This window comes from Ochotona princeps, chromosome 18 (genome assembly GCF_030435755.1).
Source record: "Ochotona princeps isolate mOchPri1 chromosome 18, mOchPri1.hap1, whole genome shotgun sequence".
In the NCBI taxonomy this organism is placed as follows: Eukaryota; Metazoa; Chordata; class Mammalia; order Lagomorpha; family Ochotonidae; genus Ochotona; species Ochotona princeps.
Window position 1 is genome coordinate 51,991,084 of NC_080849.1, and position 25,412 is coordinate 52,016,495.

Below are 25,412 nucleotides of genomic sequence, written 5' to 3' on the forward strand. Positions count from 1 at the left end.
CAAAAACTTTGAGTTAGTTAAAAGTATAGCATTTCCCAACTAGCAAACACACACAGTAATGTATAATAGCAATTAAAAAAATTTTTTTGCAATAACTCTAGCTGGGAAAGAATGGCATAAAACTAAATCTATCATGTGCCCATTTCTCATCTGACCTCAAGAAACATTGAAGACAAGCAATAAAACACACACGTATACACCACCCTTTTTTTTAACTATAGTGGATTGTAAGAGTAAAATTTCAAACAATTCTAACAAAAAAAAAAAAAAAACCATACAGCAAGACAGATATAGGTGGCCACCACACTCATGCAATTTTTTTTTTAAGATTTATTCATTTTATTACAGCCAGATATACAGAGAGGACGAGAGACAGAGAGGAAGATCTTCCGTCCGATGATTCACTCCCCAACTGAGCTGCAACAGTCGATGCGTGCCGATCCGATGCCGGGAACCTGGAACCTCTCCCAGGGTCTCCCACGCAGGTGCAGGGTCCCAATGCATTGGACCATCCTCAACTGCTTTTCCAGGCCACAAACAGGGAGCTGGATGGGGAGTGGAGCTGCTGGGATAAGAACCGGCGCCCATATGGGATCCAGGGGCTTTCAAGGCGAGGACTTTAGCCGCTAGGCCACGCCGCTGGGCCCTCATGCAATTTTAAATAGCCAAAAAGCTATGGCTTCTCGTATGGACCATGACTCAAGAAGTTGTGTTGCATCCAGCCCTCTCAAGTTCCAGATGAGTACTCAAAACAAGCAAATTTGGATGATGAGGTTCCTGTATATAGGCAGAGGTAGGTGCAAATCCTGCGATCCAGAAAGCCAGGACTGGCAGTGGGGCCATGTTAATCATCACGATGGCCTCCCCAGACTACTGAGTCCAGCTCTAGAACTCAGGATGGCTACTACCCTCTGACTGAGGCCTCCAAAATATTACACAGTGCACGAGAGATCATGTCAGATAAATTTAGGATTTATTGAGGTGCCTTTATAAACCAAACTTGGTGATAGCAGTACCCAATAAAAATAAATACTAAGTGAAAAGTCAACAATGGTAATTCAGTCTGAACTGAAACCCTGAGAGAAAAAAAATTGGTCATTACTGAAGACTCTGACTTCAGTTTTCTTAGCAACATAAATTAATCCAAGAGATATACAGTTAACAGCCCAGACATATTTATAAAACTGTAAACATTTATCCTTTTCTGGCATTTTTGTTGTTAAGCATTACCTGTCCTGGAACTTTTTGGAAATACAGAAATTTGAATTAGACTTCTGTAAAAAAATTTTTATACTAGCAGTATTTTGATATGACAAAATTCTGTTCCACTTAGCATCTGACAGTATCTTTAATATAATCCAAAAGCCTACTCAGTTGTTCTATCTGCGAAATGAAACTTTTGAATTTTTAAAAATGCATACCAAGGACATCAACATTTATAACATCTAGTTGAAATAGAATCTTTTTATATAACACAATATAGATTAGATGTAATTATTGGCATTAAGTGATCATCTTAAATACCTATAAAATAGCACATAACTTACCAATCTTAAACAATGTGAACATACTGAAAGGCAGAAAATGCAAAGATCACTTCAATATAGAATCTTATATTCTGAGACACTTCAGCAAAGTCAGGTCTGGAGTTCACTGGAGCTAACTAGAAAGATTTAATCATTAATTAGATAAAAACAGTTAAGAGGAGATGTTATAGTAATATGTGCTTTTAAAACTTTGTTGTTATAACAGAAGATCAGATTTTAATTCCATGAGTCAATGATGAATATTTTAGAAAACGCTGCAAGCAGTATTTTAAAGACTATATCTATAAATATAAAGACTAGCAGATAAAAGCACATGAGCACATCCCATACCTGGAAAAAATTCAACAGTGGATTAGATGTTACTTTTATATTAAATTGTGTCTGGTGTAAATGTTATTACATTTTTAAAGGAATACCTTAAATAACACCTTAAGAGTTATATTCATAAAATTCAAAAATTCAAAATAAAAATTTAATAGAGTTTAAAAAGAGATGTTAATTATGAAAACACATTGTTTATAAAGTACAAGAGGCTGCATATTCTTCTGTGGGCCAGTTTATTTTATCTCCTACCTCTCTGCTTTTGGCTAAAAATGGTTGGAGGTACGAGGCTTCACAGAGGAAAAAAAAAAGGTAAAGCGTCCTGGAGAAACTGCATCTGTAGGATGAGTATCCTAGCAAAGAGGAGCAGGAGGGGGTCAGAAGCGAGCGTACCTGCTGGGGAGGAGGAGGAACTTCTGTAGAGGATGCTTGCTGCTGCAAAATGGCAGGGGCGCAGAAATGTAAAGTGGACAAGATTGTCTAATTAGTCGATCTGGAATCCAAGTCTCCAAGTCAGCAAGTCCAAGCCCTATGGAAAAATGAAAGCATTTCCTCCTCCAAAAATTAAGAGGAAATTGTGTCCTTTTCATTGGCCCTTAAGGACGTTTTCAAAATCTATGATTAGAGAAGCTATTCTGTTAGATGACCATCTGTAAAGACTAAAGAAGCAGGTTAAGGAAACAAAAAGGGTTAAAGACAAAGGGGTTAAGGAACAAATCTTTTGAAATATAACCGAACGACTTAACAAAATGTAAAAGAGATTTTTTAGCTGACTGGTTTGAAATTGTATCTACAAGTGTTGAGTGCTATTTGTCTTGTCTCATCCTTGGATATTAAAAAAGTAAGCTGTTTAGAGCTATAAAGATTAATTCTTTTATTTACATCTTTGCAAAAAGAAAGCTCCTTATTCTTATGACATCTCTTTGTAATTAAGGTGGAGATCAAAGCACAATAAGGTATAATAACTTTTTATATATGGAAGATGTAGCCACTCTAAAGACACTTGTTGTCACAAGCATCCAGTTGGGATATGAACAGTAGATAGTATAATTAATTTTCAAGGAAGATATCAACTTTTAATTAGCATTTTCACAATCAATATTAGATTTTAAGTCTGTTACTCTTCTATAGGCACAGCGTGGGTAAGATATTGCCATCTTTTAAACCTCTGATTATTCAGGGCCCAGGACTGGCCCCGCCAGGAGTTTCCTGACCATAGGCGCTGGCCATCATGATCAATTTTAGATTTACATTTACATACTTTTGCCCAATGTACACCTCTATGACATTTAGGACTTATCTTTAGGCATTGATCCTTAGCAGTATTAGCGCCACATTTTTGAGCTAAAAGAGATGCTGTTCAGCATTCTTTTGGAAGGTGGCTGGGTTTCCCACAATTAAAACTTTTAGCATTCATTTGCTTCTGAATAGCAGTGGTTTGAAACCCAGTAAGGTGAGCAGGATGTTTGAAAGTCTGTATGTTACCACAGGCCTTTAGATAACCCACAACTTGTTCACCAGATTTTTGGGTATTTCATTTCCTACAATCTTTCCACATATGTCCCAATTTGCCACAATTATGACATTTAAGTCTATTTTGCTTTAACGCATTGCTTAATGCAGCACTCAACATTTTGGTTTTGTACCTTTCAGAGACAGTATCCATACATGACCCCATTACTTGGGGGGCACAGGACAGGACCCTCCTATTATCCTGCTTCTGATCCTGTACAGGCTGATTACTCAATTTAGATCGACTGTGAGGCAATAGAACTGTTCCATTTTTGTGGAATTTACACTGACAAGCTTTTTGCCAATGAAATCCCTTCTCACACCACGGACAGACAGTGTGAGGAATATTTAAATTGGGTTTAGCAGTGTCCATATAAGTTTTTCCTGTTTGAAATTTTGGGATGAGTTTCTGGCAGGACAACTGTGGCTAAAATGCCCTACTCCACCACAAGAGTAGCAATTGTTTCTTTTTTTACTTCTTTGATTGCCTCTTGTGTTCTTTAAAATCTGAATGGCAGTTTGACCTTGAAAAGCTGCAGCAATAGTTAACCCTTGCATATAAGATGGAGTTACCTTGGCACAAACTTGAACATAGTCTGACAACATTCCTGTCCTCACTGGCTGAATTAACGTTTGGCAAGTTGAAGTAGCATTTTCAAAAGCTAGTTGTTTAACTATGAGATCTGTAGCTATATTGTTAATTACTGTCCAGCTCACCGCTTCTGTGGGCCTAAGGTACAAAATCTTCAAAAGGCTCCTAAGGCTTCTGTTTAACATTTACAAAACCTGAAGTCTTTTGATCTGGAGACAGGAGGCATTTCCATGATCCTATTGCCATGGAGGAGATAAGCTGTAATGTCTCCTTAGGTAGAGTAACTTGCTCTGAAATGGCAAGATGAATGCCCTGTCCTAACAACATGTCTAAGGTAAGAGAAGGTTTGCCATGTCTCACAGATCCCTGAGACTTTACTTCTGCCTTAGCTAATTCCTCATTTTCCATTTTCCACAAAAGGAAGTTTCCTCCTGTGAGGCAAGCCTTGGCAACCTGAAACCAATCATATGGAGTCATGCACTTTGCTGCTAGTCCCTCCACTATAGTCATAGTGTACGGGGAGTTTGGCCCGTAGTCAGAGACAGCACCCTTTAGTTCTTTAATAAGCTTATAAGGCAACAGTTCCCATTCAGGTTCATTCCATTCATAAATAACAAAAAAACAGAAAAAACCACCTTCCTTATGTGCCTGCTGCATATCTGCTCTAAAACCAGTCTTTGCTGGATCTGGTCTAGCTGGAAAGGGCTCACAAGGCTTAGCAGAATACCTTGGAGGCTTATCATCAACAGCAGGAGACCTTTCATCATGTATTTCAGCCATTTGCTCTTCTCCACAATCCCTAACTCCTGATCTAAATATTTCTGGTTTCAAAAGATCTTTTTCCTCATCTGTTAAACCTTCCTGATCAGTTTACAATATTTTACATTATCTTCAGGACAGACACATTCTATTGAGCCATAACTAAGGCCTAAGCCTCAATTCTCAGGGTCAAGAAGGAGAGTATGTTCTCTTGTCAGGGCTGAAGGCACGGAATAAGGCTCAGGGCCCACATCTAGTGCATGCCATAAAACATTCCAGATGGTATATGCAGAGGATGGCATGCCCACTCTTCCATTATTCTGATACCACCTTTTCATATCATTCCTTACCTGATCCCATGTGTGTAAGTCTAAAGCACCCTGCTCAATAAACCATGGGGTAACTTTTTGTACAAATTGTAAAAATTCTAATAATTGCTTTTTGTTAACTTTAATGCTCTTCCTCTGTAAGGTATGTTTAATAAAATCAGCATATAAACTTCTTTCACTAGAACCACTCTGGCCCATTTTTACAGTACAGAGGGTACACAACTTCTCAATATAAGTTCTGACTATTCACCCCTCCTAACCTGACCTTCTGTCAGGGGCCTGCAGCACCCTGGGTAAAGTCCTATCCATGCCGCAAACAAAAGGAAAGACCTACCTTCATCGAGCACTCACGTTGGGTGCACCTTGCCAGAGACCAGCTCCAGCTGAGTTCAGAACTCGTGAAGCGTGTGTGGTTGAGGCAGAAAAAGAGAAAGAGATGGACCACTAGGATTCCATGATCATTATGGACTATGCATTAAAGTTGTCCGCTTTATTTATACAGAATCAGTCAAACTTTGGCTCAGACTTTTTACGTCATGGTCATTCTATATCTAGTCTTGAATCAGCTTAAGGGAGGAAGTGTATCACAGGAGGCAGGACCCAAAGATCAAAGAAAGAGGGGAAGAATGGGTTTCCCCTACACCTGGAGAGTTAGCATCCTTGATTAGCATAAGATCAATGGAGGAGGAGGATCCTAAGCATAGGTTTCTGCTATACGCTTGATTAGCATAGGATCAAAGGGGGAGTTAACACCCCGATCAGCAAATTGTCAATGAGGGCAGCTGTGACAGCAGTGGTGAAAAACCTTTTGGCTAAAAGCGATATCGCAACATCAGCTTTCAAGCTCGCATTGATACTATATGTTAATTCCGCAGAGGCAGACAATGCCTAAATCGATTACAGTAATCTCAGTGGGATTGTCCGGTGTCCATGCAAAGGGAAGCAGAGCTGCATTCAGGTGATCATAGAGATATTGCCATCAGAGCCCTGCTACACAGCAGGAAGGCCCTTGTGGCCCTGCCAGCAATGGAACAATACTCTTCACACCTTCCTGTCTTCCACACCCATCACACGGACCCCAGCATTTCTCCATACTGATTTCCATAGAGGCTGTACAAGCCTGCAGTCCCACCAGCAGTGGAGTAGGGTTCCCTTTTCCCCATATCCTCACCAACAAGTGTTGTTGGTGGATATTTTCATGTGAGCCATCCTTACTGGCGTTAGGTGATACCTCATTGTTGTCTTAATTTGGATTTCCATTATTACCAGGGAACTTGAGCATTTTTTCTTATATTTATCTGCCATTTGTGCTTGTTCCTTGGGGAAATGTCTGCCCATTTTCCGTGCCCATTTCTTGAGTGGTTTGTTTGTTTTGGTGCTTTGGTTGTTGTGGGGATCTTTGTATATTCTGGATATTAGTCCCCTATCAGCTATGTAGTGCACAAAGATCTTCTCCCATTCTGTGGGTTGCTTTTGACTTTGTTAAATGTTTCCCTTGCTGTGCAGAAGCTTCATAGTTTGATGAAGTCCCATTTGTTTATTTTGGTCTTGATTGCTAGTGCTTTTGATGTCGTCTTTAGGAAGTCGGGCCCTACACCTAAATCTTGCAGAGTGTTTCCAATATTTTCTTCCAACAGTTTGAAGGTTTCTGGATGTACATTTAGATCTTTTATCTATTTAGATTTTTTTTAATTTATTCATTTTATTACAGCCAGATATACACAGAGGAAGAGCGACAGAGAGGAAGATCTTCCATCCAATGATTCACTCCCCAAGTGAGCCTCAATGAGCTGGTGCACGCCGATCCAGAGCCGGGAACCTGGAACCTCTTCCGGGTCTCCCACGTGGGTGAGTGTCCCAATGCATTAGGCTGTCCTTGACTGCTTTCCCAGGCCACAAGCAGGGAGCTGGATGGGAAGTGGAGCTGCCGGGATTAGAACCGGCGCCCATATGGGATCCCGGGGCTTTCAAGGCGAGGACTTTAGCCACTAAGCCACGCCGCCAGGCCCTATCTATTTAGATTTGATCTTAGTGTATGGTGAGAGATGTGGGTCTATCTTGTTTCGGCAGGCTATTAATCAGTTGTCCCAACAGCATTTACTGAAGAGACTTTCCCATTTGCTTGGATTGTCAACTTTTTGTCAAAGAGTATTTGGCTGTATCTTTGTGGTTCCCTTCTGTTGTTTCTATTCTGCTCCATTGGTCCCCTTTCTATCTTTGTGCCAGTACCAGGCTGTTTTGATAACCACCACCCTATAATATGTCTGCGACATAGTATAGGGGTCTGGGACAGTGATTCCCCCTGTTAACGTCCTATTCTTCAGGATGATTCTAGCTTTTAGTGACTATTGGCGGTGGCACTGGCTCCTTCTTCTGCCTCATTTCTTTTCCTGTGGCCTCGCCCCATATCTATGTGATCTGATATTGCTGGCTTCTAATCCTTGACCTCCGCTGCCACCTAGTGGCTGACTTGAGGTCTTGTTGACTTAGATTGTTTTTCCTTCTTTGTGGTGCCTTGGTTCCTCTACCCCTACTTCTTCAGTCTGCAGTATTGTGGGCTCTTTAAAACAGGGTGAAATTTATGGTAGCTATTGGATCTCCCATCTGTGGGTTCCTGTGGCCCTGGGATTGGCTCAGCTCAGTGCTGGGGAGTTCTAATTGCCAGGTTCACCCAGATCTTTGTTTCTGTGCCTAATCACCCTCTCCAGCCCATCTGCCCAGATCCAAGCCCGTCATGAATTGCTTAGTTCAGGCACCCTTCATCATGTTTTGTTCAGAAGATCAGTTCAGGCACCCTTCACTGCATTTTATCCCCAAGATCCGCCTGCCTCTCACCTCCTGCTAAGGGCGGACACTTTCCTGTGTTAGCGGCTCTCTGAGGTTCACTCCCTGAATTTTGCTCACCAGATTTTACTCAAGTCTCTGCAGCCCGGGGCACCTTCCATGTCCTTCTCAGGTTGTTGATCCTAGTCATTCGCGTCTGTTTTACTGCTGTGTGCCACCTTTCTCAGTCCTGGTGGCACTGGGGGATTTACCACAGTGTTCCCCGTGGTTCTTTTCCCCTCAGGCTCACTTTAGACTGCTTCCGTCCCTAACTTTTAGGACCCTCGGACACTTCAGTCTAACTTTGTCAGCCATCTTGACTCCTCTCTCCTGTTATTCTTTTAAACATTTCAAATAACATGTTTTAAATTCACATTGTACTCAAGATCTTAATTTTTCATCAAATGATTAAAACAATAGTAAGATCAATGCAATCGATAAGCACTATAAATATAATGAAATGAAAAGATATGCTTCAATCATACAATTTGCAGACACAGATCATTAAAACTAGGGTAGAATATCATCATTCACTATTTGACAAAGATACAAATCAAAAGTGACAAATCATGTTTGCACAATACTGATATATACCACTACCACTCCTTTTGTTGTTACTTATTTTTTTTGTTACTCTATATAACAGAATATCATATTTGCATATCTATATTTAGAATATTTCACTCAACATCTTGGCCTTTAGTTACACTCATTTTGACATAATAGACAGAATTTTGTTTCCACAGCAGAATAACAACCCGTTGTACACAGATAGTATATTTTCCTTATTCAAATATCTGATGATGGACACCTCAATTCATTCAATATCTTGTGTATTATGAATAGTGCTGTTTTTAAAAAGATGGTATCTCTTTTACACAATGTGTTCCTAACTTTCAGAAAATACAACCATAACTGGCACTAGGGCAGAGGCAGCTCTTTCATCGGTGGGCCAGCTCAAAGTGTATTCTTCCCCCTCCCCGCAAATAGTAGCCTATTCAGGGAATTATGTGGAAAAGGGCTCCCATTCCTGTGATGGTGTGTGATAATCCTGTCCGTGAAAGGCACATTACACGACACATTTTTAAAAAGATTTATTTATTTGTTTGTTTATTTATTTATTTTTATTACCAAGTCAGATATACGGAGAGGAGGAGACACAGAGAGGAAGATCTTCCATCCGATAATTCACACCCCAAGTGAGCCGAACTGGCCTGTGCTTATCCGGAGCCAGGAGACTGGAACCTCCTCCAGGTCTCCCACATGCATGGAGGACCTCAAAGCATTGGCGCGTCTTTGACTGCTTTCGCAGGCAACAAGCAGGAAACTGGATGGGAAGTGGGGTTGCCGGGATTAGACCAGTGCCTATATGGGATCCTGGATCATTCAAGGCAAGGACTTTAGCCGCTCGGCCATGCTGCCGGGCCCTACATGACACATCTTGAAAAAACATTGCCTCTCTTGCCCTCAGTGCTCATCATTGTTGGTCTTGATAGGGCCTCGACTCTAAATATTAAGTAGTAGAAGTGCTCCAGGTTGTCGCACATGAGATGCAAGTCAATGGGCTTCACATTTCCCTCAACACCAGTCATGGGACCCATTCTTCAATATTTTTTTTTATTTGAAAAGCAGAATTACAGTGAGAAATACAGAAGCAGGGAGATATATTCCGTCCACTGGTTCATATCCCCAATGGCTGAATTGCAGTAGCTGAGCTGTTGTGATACCAGAAGACAAGAGCAAAACCATGGTGGATTGGCTAGTATCTCGGATAGCTTACCTATTATGTGACAATGCTGATCCTGGTGCTCACTCTTACAACTGAAAGGCTTCAGGCACAGGCTGGCATCTAGTAGCTCATACAATGGCAAGAAACTTACTGTGGGAAGCCATGATGCATGAAATCAGTGTGAATCTGAGCAGTAGTGGTGGCAGCTGACACATAAACTCCACCCAAAAGAGGAACTCCAAGAGTCTGATGTCTGACAATTCCTTTGTCTCTGAGATATGCCTCCTAGAGTCTTGGCTGTTTTTTGACCAGCCATCCCCATGACTCCTGTGCATCAAGACAATGGTGTAGCTTGACTGCAGAACTACCAGAGAAAAAGGGGTGAGGGAAGTCCATTTATTGGGAAGATCATACAAGCATATATACAGTGGAGGGGGAAGGCAGAAGGGTGGTCTCAATAGTAATCCCACCCTACACTGTTATTGTAACTGGCCAGTAGGCATGCCTATCTCTCTGGACACTCTAATCTAGTCACCAGTTACATTCTGTAAGCAGGTTTGGGAGCTTAATGTTTCAGGCGATGTAGACCAAGATAAGCTAACACCTGGGCTGAAAGCTATACCTTTGGGTATGATCATTACGTGTGACTGGTAAACAGGATGAGGATTGCACTTAACTACTTAGAGTTGCTTATCAGGGATATTCTAGCACAGCTTCGCAGGGAGAAATTAGGATACAGCCTACTACTCTGGATGTATGCCCAGTGAATAGCCCAAGATGGAGACCACAGCCAGGGCTTTGCCTCGGAGACACAATGTGCCATGTGCCTATGGCATCCTGTATAAGATAAGCAGGCAGAGATGCAGGAGCGTTTTCCCATACTTATTATTCAAAGAGATACAGTGGCTAAATAGGATCCACATTTGGCCAGATATAACAAGAAAATCTTGCCTCTGGAAAAGGTTCATCCTTCAAATCTGGGTGTTTATCACTACAACTGCCACATGCATCATTTGATATCTGTGGTTCCAATATAATTCTGTTATAGGATGAGAAATTTTGCAATTCTAAGTAAGATAAATGTGTACATGACAAAGATGGCATTTCAAACAAGTGCTATATACTGAGCACTTATCAATATTTAATCTGAAAACAGCATTCACATTTACCACCTCACAACAAAGGGAGATCACATTCAAACTGCATATTAATTATTTGAGAAACAAATACCCTCTCTTCTGAAATAAAATGATACTGCTCATGTTTACTATTTAACACTTGTGAGACTTTCAAAGTATGTTTCCACATCCATTGCCCTTTTACAATGCTTTGTATTTGCACTCTTGCTAATAATTGTTTTTCATTCACTTTTTAAGCTTCGACACACCATAAGAGCAGGTTTATGGTGGCTAGTCTTTCGGCTGACATGCTTTTGTGGTTCTGAGGTCTGTGACTCTAATGACTGACTTCAGAAAAATTATTTTTCAGTGAATTCTGTGTGTTTGCTCATTTCTGCGAATATGCTACTTATTGAAGCATGCATGCTTCCCACTGTGAGAAAAATGTATGTGTATGAATTTTAACACACATGTAACACATTTCTGCTTTCCTGTGTGAATGCAGATGTTTAATAAAACTTGACTGCTTGCAACAGGATTTTTCACTGATTATATGCACGCAGTTCTTATCCTGTATGGATATTCTGATGTCGAATGAAACCTGTCTGGCAAGTAAAGGCTTGAAGATACACACTACATTCTTAAGGTTTCTCCCCTGTGTGGACCATCTGATGTATGATTAGGTGTGACTTCTGAGAAAAAGCTTTTCCACACTCACTATATTCATAAGGTTTTTCCCCTGTGTGGATTCTCTGATGCACCATTAGATTTGACTTACGAGAAAAAGCTTTTCCACACTCCCTACATTCATAAGGTTTTTCCCCACTGTGGATTTTCTGATGTCTAAAGAGCTGTGGCTTATCAGAAAAAGCTTTTCCACACTCACTACATTCATAAGATTTCTCACCTGTGTGGATTCTCTGATGTCTAAAGAGCTGTGGCTTATCAGAAAAGCCTTTTCCACACTCACTACATTCATAAGGTTTTTCCCCTGTGTGGATTCTCTGATGTATGATCATGCTTGACTTCTGAGAAAAAGCTTTTCCACACTCACTACATTCATAAGGTTTCTCACCTGTGTGGATTCTCCCATGTATGATCATGCTTGACTTCTGAAGAAAAGCTTTTCCACACTCACTACATTCATAAGGTTTTTCCCCTGTGTGGATTCTCTCATGTATGATCATGCTTGACTTCTGAAGAAAAGCTTTTCCACACTCACTGCATTCATAAGGTTTTTCCCCTGTGTGGATTCTCTGATGTATGATCATGCTTGACTTCTGAGAAAAAGCTTTTCCACACTCACTACATTCACAAGGCTTTTCCCCTGTGTGGATTCTCTCATGTATGATCATGCTTGACTTCTGAAGAAAAGCTTTTCCACACTCACTACATTCATAAGGTTTTTCCCCTGTGTGGATTCTCTGATGTACCATTAGATTTGACTTACGAGAAAAAGCTTTTCCACACTCCCTACATTCATAAGGTTTTTCCCCACTGTGGATTTTCTGATGTCTAAAGAGCTGTGGCTTATCAGAAAAGCCTTTTCTACACTCACTACATTCATAAGGTTTCTCACCTGTGTGGATTCTCTGATGAGTATTGAGGTTTGACTTACGAGAAAAAACTTTTCCACACTCACTACATTCATAAGGTTTTTCCCCAGTGTGCATTCTGTGATGTGCATTCATGTTTGACTTAAGAGAAAGACCTATTCCACACTCCCTGCTACCATTAGTTTTCTGCCCTGTATGGACCCTCTCATGTATGATTAGGCTTGATTTACCAGTAAACTCTTTTCCACACTCATTACATTCATAAGATTTTGTCCTTGTGTGAAGTCTCTGTTGCCAAGTTACCGATAATTGCTGGTGAAAGGCTTTTCTGTGCTCATTGCATTCATACGGATTCTCTGCACTTTGAAGGATCTGACCTCTAATGAGTTTTGACTTCTGGTACATGTTTTCTTTACAATCATTGGACACATGCAAATATTCTCCTGGGTCAGTTCTCTGTTTGGTGGTAAGGCAAGATTTATAGTAGCCAACATGAATTGCTTCTCGCACGCTGACAGGTTGCTGAATACATGGGTCTTTGGTATAAATTTGCTCACAAATAAGGACTATCTTCTTCCCGCTGAAAGTTTTCTCATTTTCATTGTGTTCAAAGGACTGCTGACAAATGTGGATCTTGTCAAACTGACTGAGAATTTCCTCACTCTCAAGGTTGTTTTCAGAGATATTAGAGGCATGCTTCGTTTCAAATGGTATTTCATCAGGCTTCCTGTGGGAAAGCAAATTTAAAAGAAACTATGATATTATTTTCTCTGCATTCAAAAGGCACGAGATCTTTGAGCCCCTCCAGCGAGTTGCTTTTCCCTTCACCTCTTCCAATTTCAACTGGTCAATTAACACTAAAAATATGGTCTACAACTGGTTTTCATTCTCTGTTTCTATACTAAGTTTAAAGAAAAGAATCACTGAGCTTTCCTGGTAACATTTGGTTCAGTGCGCAATATGGGAATTGAAAAAAAATTTTGGCTCTTACACAAGAGCTATGAGGCTGAACGGAGGAAAGAGGAGATTCCATGAGTTTTGTATTAAAGCTCTGGAAATGACCCTTGGCACATCATGCCTCTGCACAAAGAGGAAAGCAGCCAACAACTCACGTAATCCCCAGCCACTGCCTAGCTCCAGCTAAACATCCAGATGGATTGCACTTGGATAGGCTGCAATACACAGCAACATGAAGTGGAATTGGGGGAAGACTAGACTGAGCCAGAATGCAACACATGCTGGTGGAAAATGAGTTGAAGCAAGCTATGGCAGTCATGGGGATGTTGATGCTGGACACGTGATCTCTGGGAGCATGAGATCCAGTGGGGCCCTAGTAGCCTTGTCTGGGCCCTTGGGCACAGTTGTGTGATGAGCCCAGTTTATGAGCCCCAGTGGCTATATGTGTGGTGGCAGTTTATGTTGCTTGGCCTGGGTCCTTGGCTGACCAGTGCAATGGGTTCTGGGTCTGCTTGGCCTGGGAGTAGAGGGTGTGGCAGGCCTCAGGTCACCTGGCTTGGATACTTGACATGCCTGCATGGTGGTGCTAGCTCAGTGAGCGCTGAGAGTGGGGCTCCACTGGGGCAGGATCGACAGGCTCATGGTCTTGGTGTACTTGCAATCACGGGTACTCCTCAGTTGAAAAGGAGTATTGGACAACTGGTGTGGCTCCACCTGGAGAAGGAAGCCAACTGAAGCCTGGAAAGCACATCTGGACCATCCAAGAGAAAGGAGGAGAGAAGAGATTGAAAAATTACCCCAGCCATATAATGACAGCAAATATTTGGGTGAAAGGAGAATCAAAGGTCAACTATGTCAGCCAATGTATATTGAAAGGGTTCCCTCTTGCTTGAATTCGTGAGATGGACATCATTTCAGAACTATCAGAACCACCTGGACAGAAACCTTGCAGTGTGTGCCACATTGACTCCCTGGTTTGGTATCAGGGTCCAGTACCCATCCTGAAGTACTAGGTTGGTTGGGAGGCCTGGTATAGCTTCTCTGAATATCATTTAACCCTGACCTAAAACAGGAAGGAAAAATAGAAAATTTGGAAATGATCACTCCAACTTCTCCTTAATGATCTTATACACATGCACACACACATTGAGTGCAATTAAATCACACACACACACACACCACACAGAAACCTAACTCATGAAAAAAAAAATGATTAGGTCGCACTCCCCAGTTCCACCCACCTCTTGATGTTGGAGGTAGGTAGAGCCTAGGCCTGCCTTGTTCCCAAGGTATCCACTCCCAGTGTACTCACCAGGAAGGGCAAAGCCTCTTGAGTCCAGGCAGGCCAAGGCCCAGCTCATCAAATGGCTGTAGTGGCTGAACCTAGAGTCCCAGGCATGGACTCCAATCTGGTTCAGGTCCTTCCAGGAACAAGAAGTGTACATGAGGATATAGAAAATAAAAATACATAAGTTTCTACTAAATACCAGTTGCTCACATTCAGGAGGTGGATACAGAAACTGAATCTCGAAGTCATTTTTTTTTAATTTATCTTTTTAGACACAGAGAAATTTTATTTGCAAAGTGGTCATGTTAGCAGGGGAAGAGGAGAGAATGGGAAGCACTTCTCAAGAGAAAACTAGGTGTTGCTGTGCTTCTTGAAATTGAGACACCCAGTAAGTAACTTGAATGTTGTCCCAACCCTTGTTTATTGAAGCAGGATGTATAACTGTTTTCTCCCACTCCTCTGTTTTCTCCCAATTCCTGTAAATTCCATCCTTCCACCCTATTCCACAATCCTACTTTTCTATATTAAGTTAAAGAAAAGAATCACTGAGCTTTCCTGGTAACATTCGGTTCAGTGCACATTATGGGACTTGAAAAAGACTTCTGGATCTTATACAAGAGCTGTGTGTCTGGAATTAGCAAAGAGAAGACTCCACAAGGTTTGCACTAAACTTGTGGAAATGACGCTTGGCATCCCATGCCTCTGCACAAACCTGAACACACCCACCCACACACATAATCCCCAGTTACTTCCTACCTCCAGCAACACCTCCAGACTGATTGTACTTTCAGGAGGAAGGGGGTAGAGATAGGAATTATAAAAGTTTAGGACTTTAAAGTCTCTAATCACCAACTGCCTTTTTCAATTTTTCTATCATGTCAATTTTCATTTTAGAAGCAAGTCTCTGAGTCATATTTTGAAAACTGTTGGACTGACATTCCCCAAAAAGGTCATTTTTCTGCATGACTTGATACTCTCTAAGTGGATCCTGAATCTGAACTACCTGACATGGGACCAAAATTCTGGCCTCCTTTTTCATACTTCATGCCGGCTCTTCCTCATTGAAGAAGGGATGAGAGTCCAGGCAGCAAAAAATATTCACTTTGATTTGAGTTTTTATGCACCATTTTGGGGAGGTGTTCACATGAGTCACCCCAACGGCAAAGAGAAAGAAACTTATTCACAATGGGCAATAATGTCTACCCCCTCACCCAGAAAAAAGGCTGAGACTTGTGGCTTCCTTCTCCCAATGTTATGGGCTAGGCAGCCAGTTCAGGGTCAGCAGCTTGACTCCATCTAGGCTTTCCCTTCTGCCCACCTGTGACTCTCACCTATCATCACCTGGAAGTGAGAGGGGGTGGGATTGCATTTTTTTTTTTTGTAACCACTCGCTTCACAAGTCCCTATAAAGGCCCATGATAGGTAGAGGCTTGCTCTCTTGGTCACATGTTTCTGAAGAATCTAGATGGTTTCTGCTTTTGTGATTCTGCCTTAATTGCTTGACTTGGAGCTGTGTGAACTTCTGGCTTGACAGTCTATGTGACACCCACCCGGCAGAACACCTCGAAGTTCACGTAGGTAGACCACTCCTCAGGAAGGAGGTCCCTGGTGTTTGATAAGAGTCATTGCCCTACAGCCCATCAATTTGTAGCTTTTGAAAGTTGCTTGCTTCAAACCTGCCATTACAGGCCTGTCAACTTATTCATTTTGAAAGTTAATAGCTAAAACAGAACGATCATAACTGTATAATTATATGGAATTGTCCTGGCATGGGTTGGGGGCAGACCAGGCTGAATCAGTTCATGTAATCCACTGGCAAATCCAAGCACCAGAACAGAGTGTGGGTTGAGCCAGAATTGGGTGCAGCAAAAAACCAGTACACATTACGAAATGCCAAGGTGAGATGACGTATGCCAGATGCTAACTCTTTGAAGTAGAACCACAGAACCACCTGGAGAGTGCATAATCTGGTAGTGGGAGTGGGCTGGGAGGGAAATAGTGGGATCCTCCCTCTTGGGTTACCACTAACACAGCAAGGCCCAAAAACAAGGATAGGAACAGGGGTGGTTAGACAGAAAGGTTCCCAACAACATACATGAGGGCTGGATAGTGGAGCTGGTTAGATTGAACTAGGCTTTATTACCCACTGACATGTATGAGAGCTTAATGGGGTGTGGTACCGATTGGACTAGTCTGCTACACATACTGGCAAACCAGGATAGGGGGTGGGCGTTGCAGGGGTTACTGTGGGTTGCTCTGACTAGGCTGCAGCTCCCACTGGTTTGTGTGACCGCTGAGTATGAAGTGGGCAGGATTCAGGCTAGACTGCAGCACGCATTGGTTCCAGTAGAAAACAGGCTTGGAAACAGAACCAACCCAGCAATTGCAAACACCAGCTGATCATGGCGAGGGACTGTGCCAGACCCTGTACTTGCTAGTGCACACAAGAATCTGGTCTGGAAACACCTCATACAAAGTTTCGTTGCGGATCCCCCCAATCGAACTGCCAGACTCAGAACCCTAACCATGTAAAGACAAGAGGACAGAACAAGTCAATCAACCAACTCAGCTACACTTTGCCAGTGAAAAACTGGGCAAACGAATACTCTATGAAGGACTATGTCAATCAGTGGATTCTTCAATGACCTCATCGTGCTTGCAGTGGTGAGACTGGCAGCAATTCATACCTATTGAACTAGCCAAAACCACTTAAGCAAGACCCTCACAGCATGCCCCACATCAGGGACCGGGGATGGGAGGAGACTGGTGGGCTTCTCCCATAAAATCTCCTTTTACCTCAGATATATGAAGGAAACAATATGGAAATAATAGTCTTACCCATTTTCCTGTAACCCTTGAAATTCTTTAACCTAATTAACTATGTGACGATTGTCAAAAATACAATAAAACATGGAAAAAGGAAAAAAAATTGTTTATATGTACTGGAAATTTAGATATACAGAGGCGATGTGAGAAATATGGGAAGATCTTCCATGTGTTGATTCACTTCCCAAAAAATCATAACTTTCAGAGCTGAGCAGCTTTAAAGACAAGAACCAGGAGCTTTTTCTGGGTCTCCCACGCAGGTGTGTAGTCACAAGCCTGTGGGGTGTCCTCAGCAGTTTTCCCAGACCACAGGCTGCTGAGGTCCCTGCGTTGGGTGTGGAGGACACGAAGGTGTGAAGAGAACTTTTCCATTGCAGACAAGGCCACAAGGAACTTTCTGTGCCTACAACCACCTGAAAAGCAGTTCCACCTCCCTTTGCATAGACACCAGACAACCCCGCAGAGATTTCTGTAATCTATTTAGGCACTGTCTGCCATTGTGGAGTTGCTTTTTACGATCAGTGTGAGCTTGGAAGATGATGTTGGTGATAATGTCTTAGCAAAAGGACCTTTTACTATTTCTGCTCTCTCAGCTGCCCCACTCATCATATGAAAATCAAGGGTGTTAAGTCCCTACATGTAGCAGGAACCTGTGCTTAGGGTTGTCCTCCCACATTGACCATATCCTAATCAAGGATGGTAAGTCCCTAGGTGAGATGTAAATCTATTCTTTCCCTCTTTCCTTAATCTTTATGTCCCTCCTTCTGTGATACACTTCCTTAACTATTTCAAGACTAAGTTGTAGACTCAGGAGTGTAATAGGAATGTGTACCATCTATTGAGAACTTCTTGACCACAGGATTAGGGCGGCTGATATCCTGCATCAAGGGGAAACAATTGGCAGAACTATCCTTAGCAATGCCTGCTTGACCAGGTGTGAAAAGTGGGTGCCGGAGTTTGTGAAGGCTTCTGATTAAAAAAAGAGGACTGGGCCCAGCGGCATGGCCTAGCGGCTGGAGTCCTCGCCTTGAACGCCCCGGGATTCCATATGGGCACTTGTACTAATCCCGGCAGCTCCACTTCCCATCCAGCTCCCTGCTTGTGGCCTGGGAAAGCAGGAGAGGATGGCCCAAAAGCTTTGGGACCCTGCACCCGTGTGGGAGACCCGGAAGAGGTTTCAGGTTCCCGGCTTCGGATTGGCGCACCGGCCGTTGCGGCTCGCTTTGGGAGTGAATCTTTGTACAGAGGATCTTCCTCTCTGTCTCTCCTCCTCTCTGTATATCTGACTTTGTAATAAAATAAATAAAACTTTAAAAAAAAAAGAGGACTGTTTTTAAAATTGTCTGTTATGATCCTGAAACTGTAGTGGTCCATTTATTTTCCATGCCTACTCCAAGCACCCTTCTCAAGTTCTGAACTTCACTTTAGCTGGACTCTGGCAACGGCCAGAGAGATGGATGTTAAGTGGGGCTGCCAGGGAACAAAGCAGTGTCCATATATGATCCCAGTGCATGCAAGGTGAGGGACAGCCACTAGGCTACCATGCCATGCCCACGGGTTTGATCTTTACCAATGACCTATGTGGGCCTTTCGATACCCCCTGCACATTTCACACATGAGTTCAGAAAAAGCCAGTTTTTTCAACTTTGTCACTCATGTGGCTCCCTACCTCTGAGAGCTGAACAGCCATAGAATGGCTGGTGCAGATTTGAAGCTGTGTAGTAGCAGCTATTTCCTTGCTGGTTGAGAGACAACCAATGCAATGGGAAGTGTCTTACTCACAGTTCCTGTCCAGACAAGGAATGCTCAGGGAACACTTTGCAAATCAAAGATCATTCTGAAACATTTTGCTGTCTCCATTCAAGAGGCACACCATCTTCTGGCTCTCTCCCAAGAAATGTTATTTGATTCCCTCTGGTTTCTACATTCACCTGGTCACTTTGCAAATAAAACTTCTGTCTCCAAATGAAAAAAAAAAAAGTAGAAAGAAAAAATGAAATTCTATTTGTCAAGCCTCATTTTTATACAATTTGCCTTTCATATTGTGCTGCAATTATGGCCAGAGCTAATGCTAAGCATCTTTGTGGCAATACAGCTCTCTTTTCAGTTATAATATAATTTTTATAATTAGAACTTGCCTGAAGATTATTTCTTGACCTTTCTGATTAGCTCCAAGCAGCTCATTCTTTCCATGGGGATCTGAAATGAGGAAAAGAGTAACCACATCTATGAATCACATCTAAATGTTTCTTTTCAAATGTTCCAGTGAAGCCAATGAGATTTGTTGCCAATCTATATACAGCACATTTTAATATTAGTGAAATGTGGACATTTATGAGCATTTTTAAATAGACATTACATCTCACCTATTAATGCCTTAACAAAAAACCTATATTTCTAAAATAAAAATTTCAATTATATGAGATTGCGTATTTAACTTAAAGCGGGAAATAACAGAAAATATGGTATAAAAATTCAAAATAAGGCTTGAGGTACCTTGCATCCCATCTCATCACTAGTTTGTCTTTTCCTGGCTGCTCTGCTTCAAAAACAACTTCCTGAAAATGTGTCTTGGGAAGTGTCAGATGTGATTCAAGTGTTTGTGATCAAGAAAAGACCCATATATAGTTCCAAATTTATGGTGACTAACTGGCAAATTTCTAGAATAAACCTATACATGGAAACTAGAGAATAACTGTCTCACCGGCTGCCCTTCTGGAAGAAACTCAGAGTAAAAATCAAATATAATTCCAGTCAACAATTACTGAGCTATGTATCAATTCCCCTGCCAATTATGTGGTGACCTACCTGCAAGTCTTTGGTTGACAGATTTCTCCACTGTCCATGGTGCTGATCCTTGCTCCAACTTGAAGATCACATCAGGCTTTGTCATGGAGTACCCTGTGAATGGAGAATGATGCAGATTTTCCGAAATCACCATTAGTCCTACCAACTACTACACTTTATAATCTTCTTGCATTTGTCTTCTATACAGAAGTATTCTGTTTGGGCATCATAGAGTTTCACTCACCCAAGGACAGCAGATTGTTATAGGTCTCAAGCATCACCTCCCTATATAGGGTCCTCTGAGTATTGTCCATTGTCTGCCATTCTTCCTGGGTAAGGTCCACAGCCACATCTTCAAATGACACCAACATCTGTTAACAGCACATGTCTCCTCAGTTCTGGATCAGTAAAGAGAAACACTAACAGTACATTCTCTGTATATTTAATTTGCAACTTCTGTGAATGTAGTTTAATTTACAATTCATACAGCATCACAGAGTAAAACTTAAATGAAAATATCTTGCGCTGTGTTACTTTTGCAATTCTAATATTACAACGGAATATTCCTTATTCTCATAAAGGTTGTTTTCTCTGAAGATTCTCATTCTAATGAACTGTTGAAGGCATTGCTGGAATAGCTCTTCAAGTGGAAGATATCACTGCGTTTGTCCGTTATTGCCACTCTGCTTTTCAACTAAATTAAGACAAATAATAATATTGACACTGAACCAAAATATTAACTCAGGACCTATAATACTAAGCTGTGTTTAACTCTGCTGTGCGTGCTCAATTTGCATCTTCAATGAATGCAGCTTAATTTACAATGTATATGGCAAATAAGGTAAAAACAAATTAAAACCTTTTGTCCTGTATTACGTTTGCTATTCTGAAGCTACAATTCCATTATTATCCTGTGTCAGATCTCTTTCTATAATGAGCATAAAATGAGTTCACTGTGCAATCTTTAGATACACATGAGCTAAATAACATGCTAGATTAGATAATTAAGACATATGCTTAGGGTCAGGCTGTGTGGCCTAGTCGCCAAAGCCCTCACCTTGAACGCCCTGGGATCCCATATGGGCGCCAGTTCTAGTCCCGGCAGCTCCACTTCCCATCCAGCTCCTTGCTTGTGGCCTGGGAACCAGTCGAGGATGGCCCAAAGTTTTGGGACCCTGCACCCACTTGGGAGACCCGGAGGAGGTTCCTGGTTCCTGGCTTCAGATCAGCGGAGCACCAGCTGTTGCAGCTCACTTGGGGAGTGAATCATTGAACAGAAGATCTTCCTCTCTGTCTCTACTCTCTGTATTTCTGACTTTGTAATAAAATAAACCTTTAAAAAAAAGATATATGCTTAGAATTGTACAAGATGATGAGAAGTTTTTTGAGTAGCTTACTAATGATTTCCTCAAACATACTGAGTTACTTAAAAATATTACAAATCAATAATTCACTTCAATTTTCTTAAAGTGAAATAATGAAATACTGAAAATATTTTTAAATTGTACTTGCATGATTAAATATTTCCTACAGCTTATATTGCAATTAAATATAAATAATAGATGATCATATGTATCAATAATACATATTATGTATGTACATACACAAAGTAAAAAAATTATGGAATACATATGCATGTAATTCCAGTGTGTAAATATATAAAACAATATATGTTTTTTCACTTTGGAGTATGCACATACTAAAACTCTATTTTTATTTATTTTCTGTGGAATAACATAAAGTGTAGTTTTAATTTCTCTATATAAACTACAGCTTAGGAGGGAAACAAATGATAATCTCTTAAACAACTATCTTCTTCTGACAATTAGTTGGTATCAGCCAGTCAGATCCTGCCAGGTGAACAGAAGATATACATATAACACAAAGGCCACGCTGTAACAAACCAAATCCTTTTTTTTTATGTTTTGGAAGCTCTTTAGCATTAAGCAGTTATCTGGGTTGTTCTTGTATTCCAGTTATTTATTTACTACTTTTAACATTAAAAAAGAGCTAGTGTAACTGATATATATCATTTTAACAGCATGATACTTCTTTTCAATCTTCCCTTTTCCCGTTTTTTTTTTTTTTTTTGTGATCACAGTTTTCTTAATTTTTTCTTAACTCATAAATTTTTTATTCAGAGGAAATTCAAGTTATTTTTTTTAAAGATTTTTATTACTATTGGAAAGCCGGATATACAGAGAGGAGGAGAGACAGAGAGGAAGATCTTCCATCCGATGTTTCACTCCCGAAGTGAGCCGCAGCGGGCTGATGCGAGCCGATCCTAAGCCGGGAACCAGGAACCTCTTCCAGGTCTCCCACGTGGGTGCAGGGTTCCAAAGCTTTTGGGCCGTCCTCGACTGCTTTCCCAGGCCACAAGCAGGGAGCTGGATGGGAAGTGGAGCTGCCGGGATTAGAACCTGCGCCCATATGGAATCCCAGGGCTTTCAAAGCGAGGACTTTAGCTACTAGGCCACGCCGCTTGGCCCTCAAGTTATTTTTTAAACTATGTTGCATTATGTGACACAGTTTCATAGGCTCTGGGATTTCCCAAGCACCTCCCTGTAAAAACCCCTACCTTGGTTAGGGTTTTTAACATAAAGTGGTGTTGGATTTTGTCGAAGGCTTTTTCTGATACTATTAAATGATTTTTGCTCTTTAGTTTTTGGATGTGGTGTATCACATTTATGGATTTTTGTTTGTTGTACCATCCCTGCACCCCAGGGATGAATCCTGCTTGGTCTGGATGAATGATCTCTCTGATGCTTTTTTGAATTCTATTGGCTAGGATTTTGTTGAGAATATTAGCATCAATGTTCATCAGAGAGATAGGATTGTAGTCTTCCGTCTCTGTTAATTCCCTATCTGGTTTTGGGATTAAGTCATTTTGGCTTCATAGAATGAGTTTGGAAGGGTTGCTTCCTTTTCTATTATTTTGAAGAGCTTTTAGAGGATTGGGGTTAGCTCTATTTGGGATGTTTTGTAGAAATCTGTGGTGAAGCCAATTGGGCCTGGGCTTTTCTTTGTTGGGAGATGTTTAATCACTGACTCTATGTCTGCTTTGGTTATGGGTTTGTTCAGGTCTTCTGTTGCCTCTGAGGTAAGCCTTTGTAAGTGGAGGAAGTCTAGGAACCTTTCCATTTCCTGGTGGTTTTCTGATTTATTAGAGTACAGTTCCTTGTAGTAATTTCTAATTATTTTCTTAGTGGTTGCAGTGTCTGTTGTTATGTTGCCTTTTTCATCTTTGATGCTCCTATTCTTGCTTTCTCTTGTCTTTTCTTTGTCAGTCAGGCCAGTGGGGTGTCTACTTTATTTATCTTGTCAAGAAACCAGCTGTTTGATTCATTTTTTATATAGTTTTTTTTTATTTCTATTTGGTTTATCTCCTCCCTTGTTTTAATAATTTCTTGATTCCTATTGTTTGTGGGGTTATTTTGCTGCTATTTTCCATTTCCTGGATGTGTGTGCTTAATTCCAGTAATTGGTGCCTTTCTTGGGCCTTGACATGAGCACCAATTGCAATGAGCTTACCACATAACACTGCTTTAGTGGTGTCCCACAAGTTTTGGAATGTTGTATCTGAGTTTTCATTGGTTTCCATAATTTTTTTAATCTCATGTTTAATTTCTTCTCTAACTCATTCTTTGTTTAATAGCATATTTTTCAACCTCCAAGAGTTTATTTCCTGGGACATTTTGAATTATTGATTTCCAATTTCATTCCATGGTGGTCTGAGAAGGTGCATGGTATGATTCCAGTTTTTTTTTTTTTTGAAGTTAGTTTTACTTCCTTTGTTTCCTATCATGTGGTCTATCCTGGAGAAAGTTCGATACACTGCTGAGAAAAAATGTAGCTGTAGCAATGAAAGGTTCTATAAATGTCTACTAAGTCCAATTTTTCCATTGTTTGTGTGAGCTCTGTAGTTTCTCTGTTGAGCCTTTGTCTTGTTGATCTGTCTATTGGTGTTAATGGGTGTTCACATATCACGTGATTCTTGTATGTTCATCTGTATCTTCCTATAAGTCTATAAGTAATTGCTTCACATAGCTGAGTGCATCTCAAGTTGGGGCATACATATTAAGAATGGTAATCACTTACTGATGGATCATTCCTTTCAACAGTAGCAAATGCACTTCTTCTTTTTTTTTTTTTTTTTTTTTTGTCCTTTTTGATGTTTGTCACATTGAAGTCTGCATTATCTGAAATCAGGACCAATGTATATCTGCCTCTCAAAAAATATATACATATACGAATTTTCTATGATTATTGTGAATGATGTTTACATATGTGATCAGGGTGGGAAGGTTCAAGGGTTAGGGAAAAGTTGACGTGATCATTGTTTCCAAGTTTCCTATTTCTTCTTCCTATGGAACTAGACCATATTCTGCTTGGTTATTTTCCATCTAGCTCCCTGCTTGTGGCCTCAAAAAGCATTAGACAAGAAGGCCGAAATCCACGGGATCCTGCACCTGAATGGGAGACCTGGAAAAAGTTCCTGGCTTCAGATTGGCTCAGCTCTGGCAGCTCCGGCCATTGCAGCCACTTTGGGATTATACCAGTGAATGAAGGATCTGTCTCTCCTTCTTCATGTAAATCTGAGTTTCCAATCAATAAAAATGAGAAAACACATTTAGCAAATTGTACCTTAACAATGTCATAATACTTTTATTTGTTGTCATCAAGATTTCACTCCTATTGACACATTACAGCACATTCAGTGTGGACTGAGTTTAAGAATTGTTACACCAGGGCCTGGCAGCATGTGGCTAAAGTCCTCGCCTTGAACGCCCCTGGATCCCATATGGGTGCCGCTTCTAATCCTGGCAGCTCCACTTCCCATCCAGCTCCCTGCTTGTGGCCTGGGAAGGGAGTTGAGGATGGCCCAAAGCCTTGGGTTCCTGCACCCATTTAGGAGACCTGGAGGAGGTTTCTGGTTCCCGGCTTAGGATCTGCACACAATAGCTGTTGCGCTCACTTGGGGAGTGAATCATAGGATGGAAGATCTTCATCTCTGTCTCTCCTCTTCTATGTATATCCGCCTTTCCAAAAAAAAATAATAAATCTTTAAAAAAAAAAAGAATTCTTTTTTCTCTTTTTTTAAATTAAATTTATTCATTAATTACATTGTGTTGTAATTACATAGTTGCGACACTGAAAAAGTTATTAAGCTCAATGCATAGTAGACTTACAGGACAATCTTCCTTTTATTTGTGCATCAGTCACAAATTAAATAAGCATGTATTACAGTATAACTATGACTGTTAACTC

The 25,412-nt window shown here is 41.0% G+C and overlaps 1 protein-coding gene and 1 long non-coding RNA gene across 2 annotated transcripts in view; both read right to left on the minus strand.

Annotated features, from left to right (window-relative positions):
• The window catches only part of LOC131482518 (zinc finger protein 260-like), a 215,915-nt gene extending 203,224 nt beyond the window's left edge, over positions 1-12,691 (minus strand). The window contains 1 exon segment of the mRNA XM_058676936.1: positions 11,396-12,691. Coding sequence (XP_058532919.1) covers positions 11,396-12,691 — 1,296 coding nt within the window.
• A 7,474-nt stretch (positions 12,692-20,165) lies between these two features.
• Positions 20,166-25,412, minus strand: part of LOC131482501 (uncharacterized) — a 31,084-nt gene continuing 25,837 nt past the window's right edge. The window contains exons 3-4 of the long non-coding RNA XR_009247051.1: positions 20,389-20,515; positions 20,166-20,258 (exon numbers count right to left, since the gene is read on the minus strand). This is a non-coding gene — a long non-coding RNA (uncharacterized LOC131482501). The remainder of the gene's footprint in view (positions 20,259-20,388; positions 20,516-25,412) is intronic.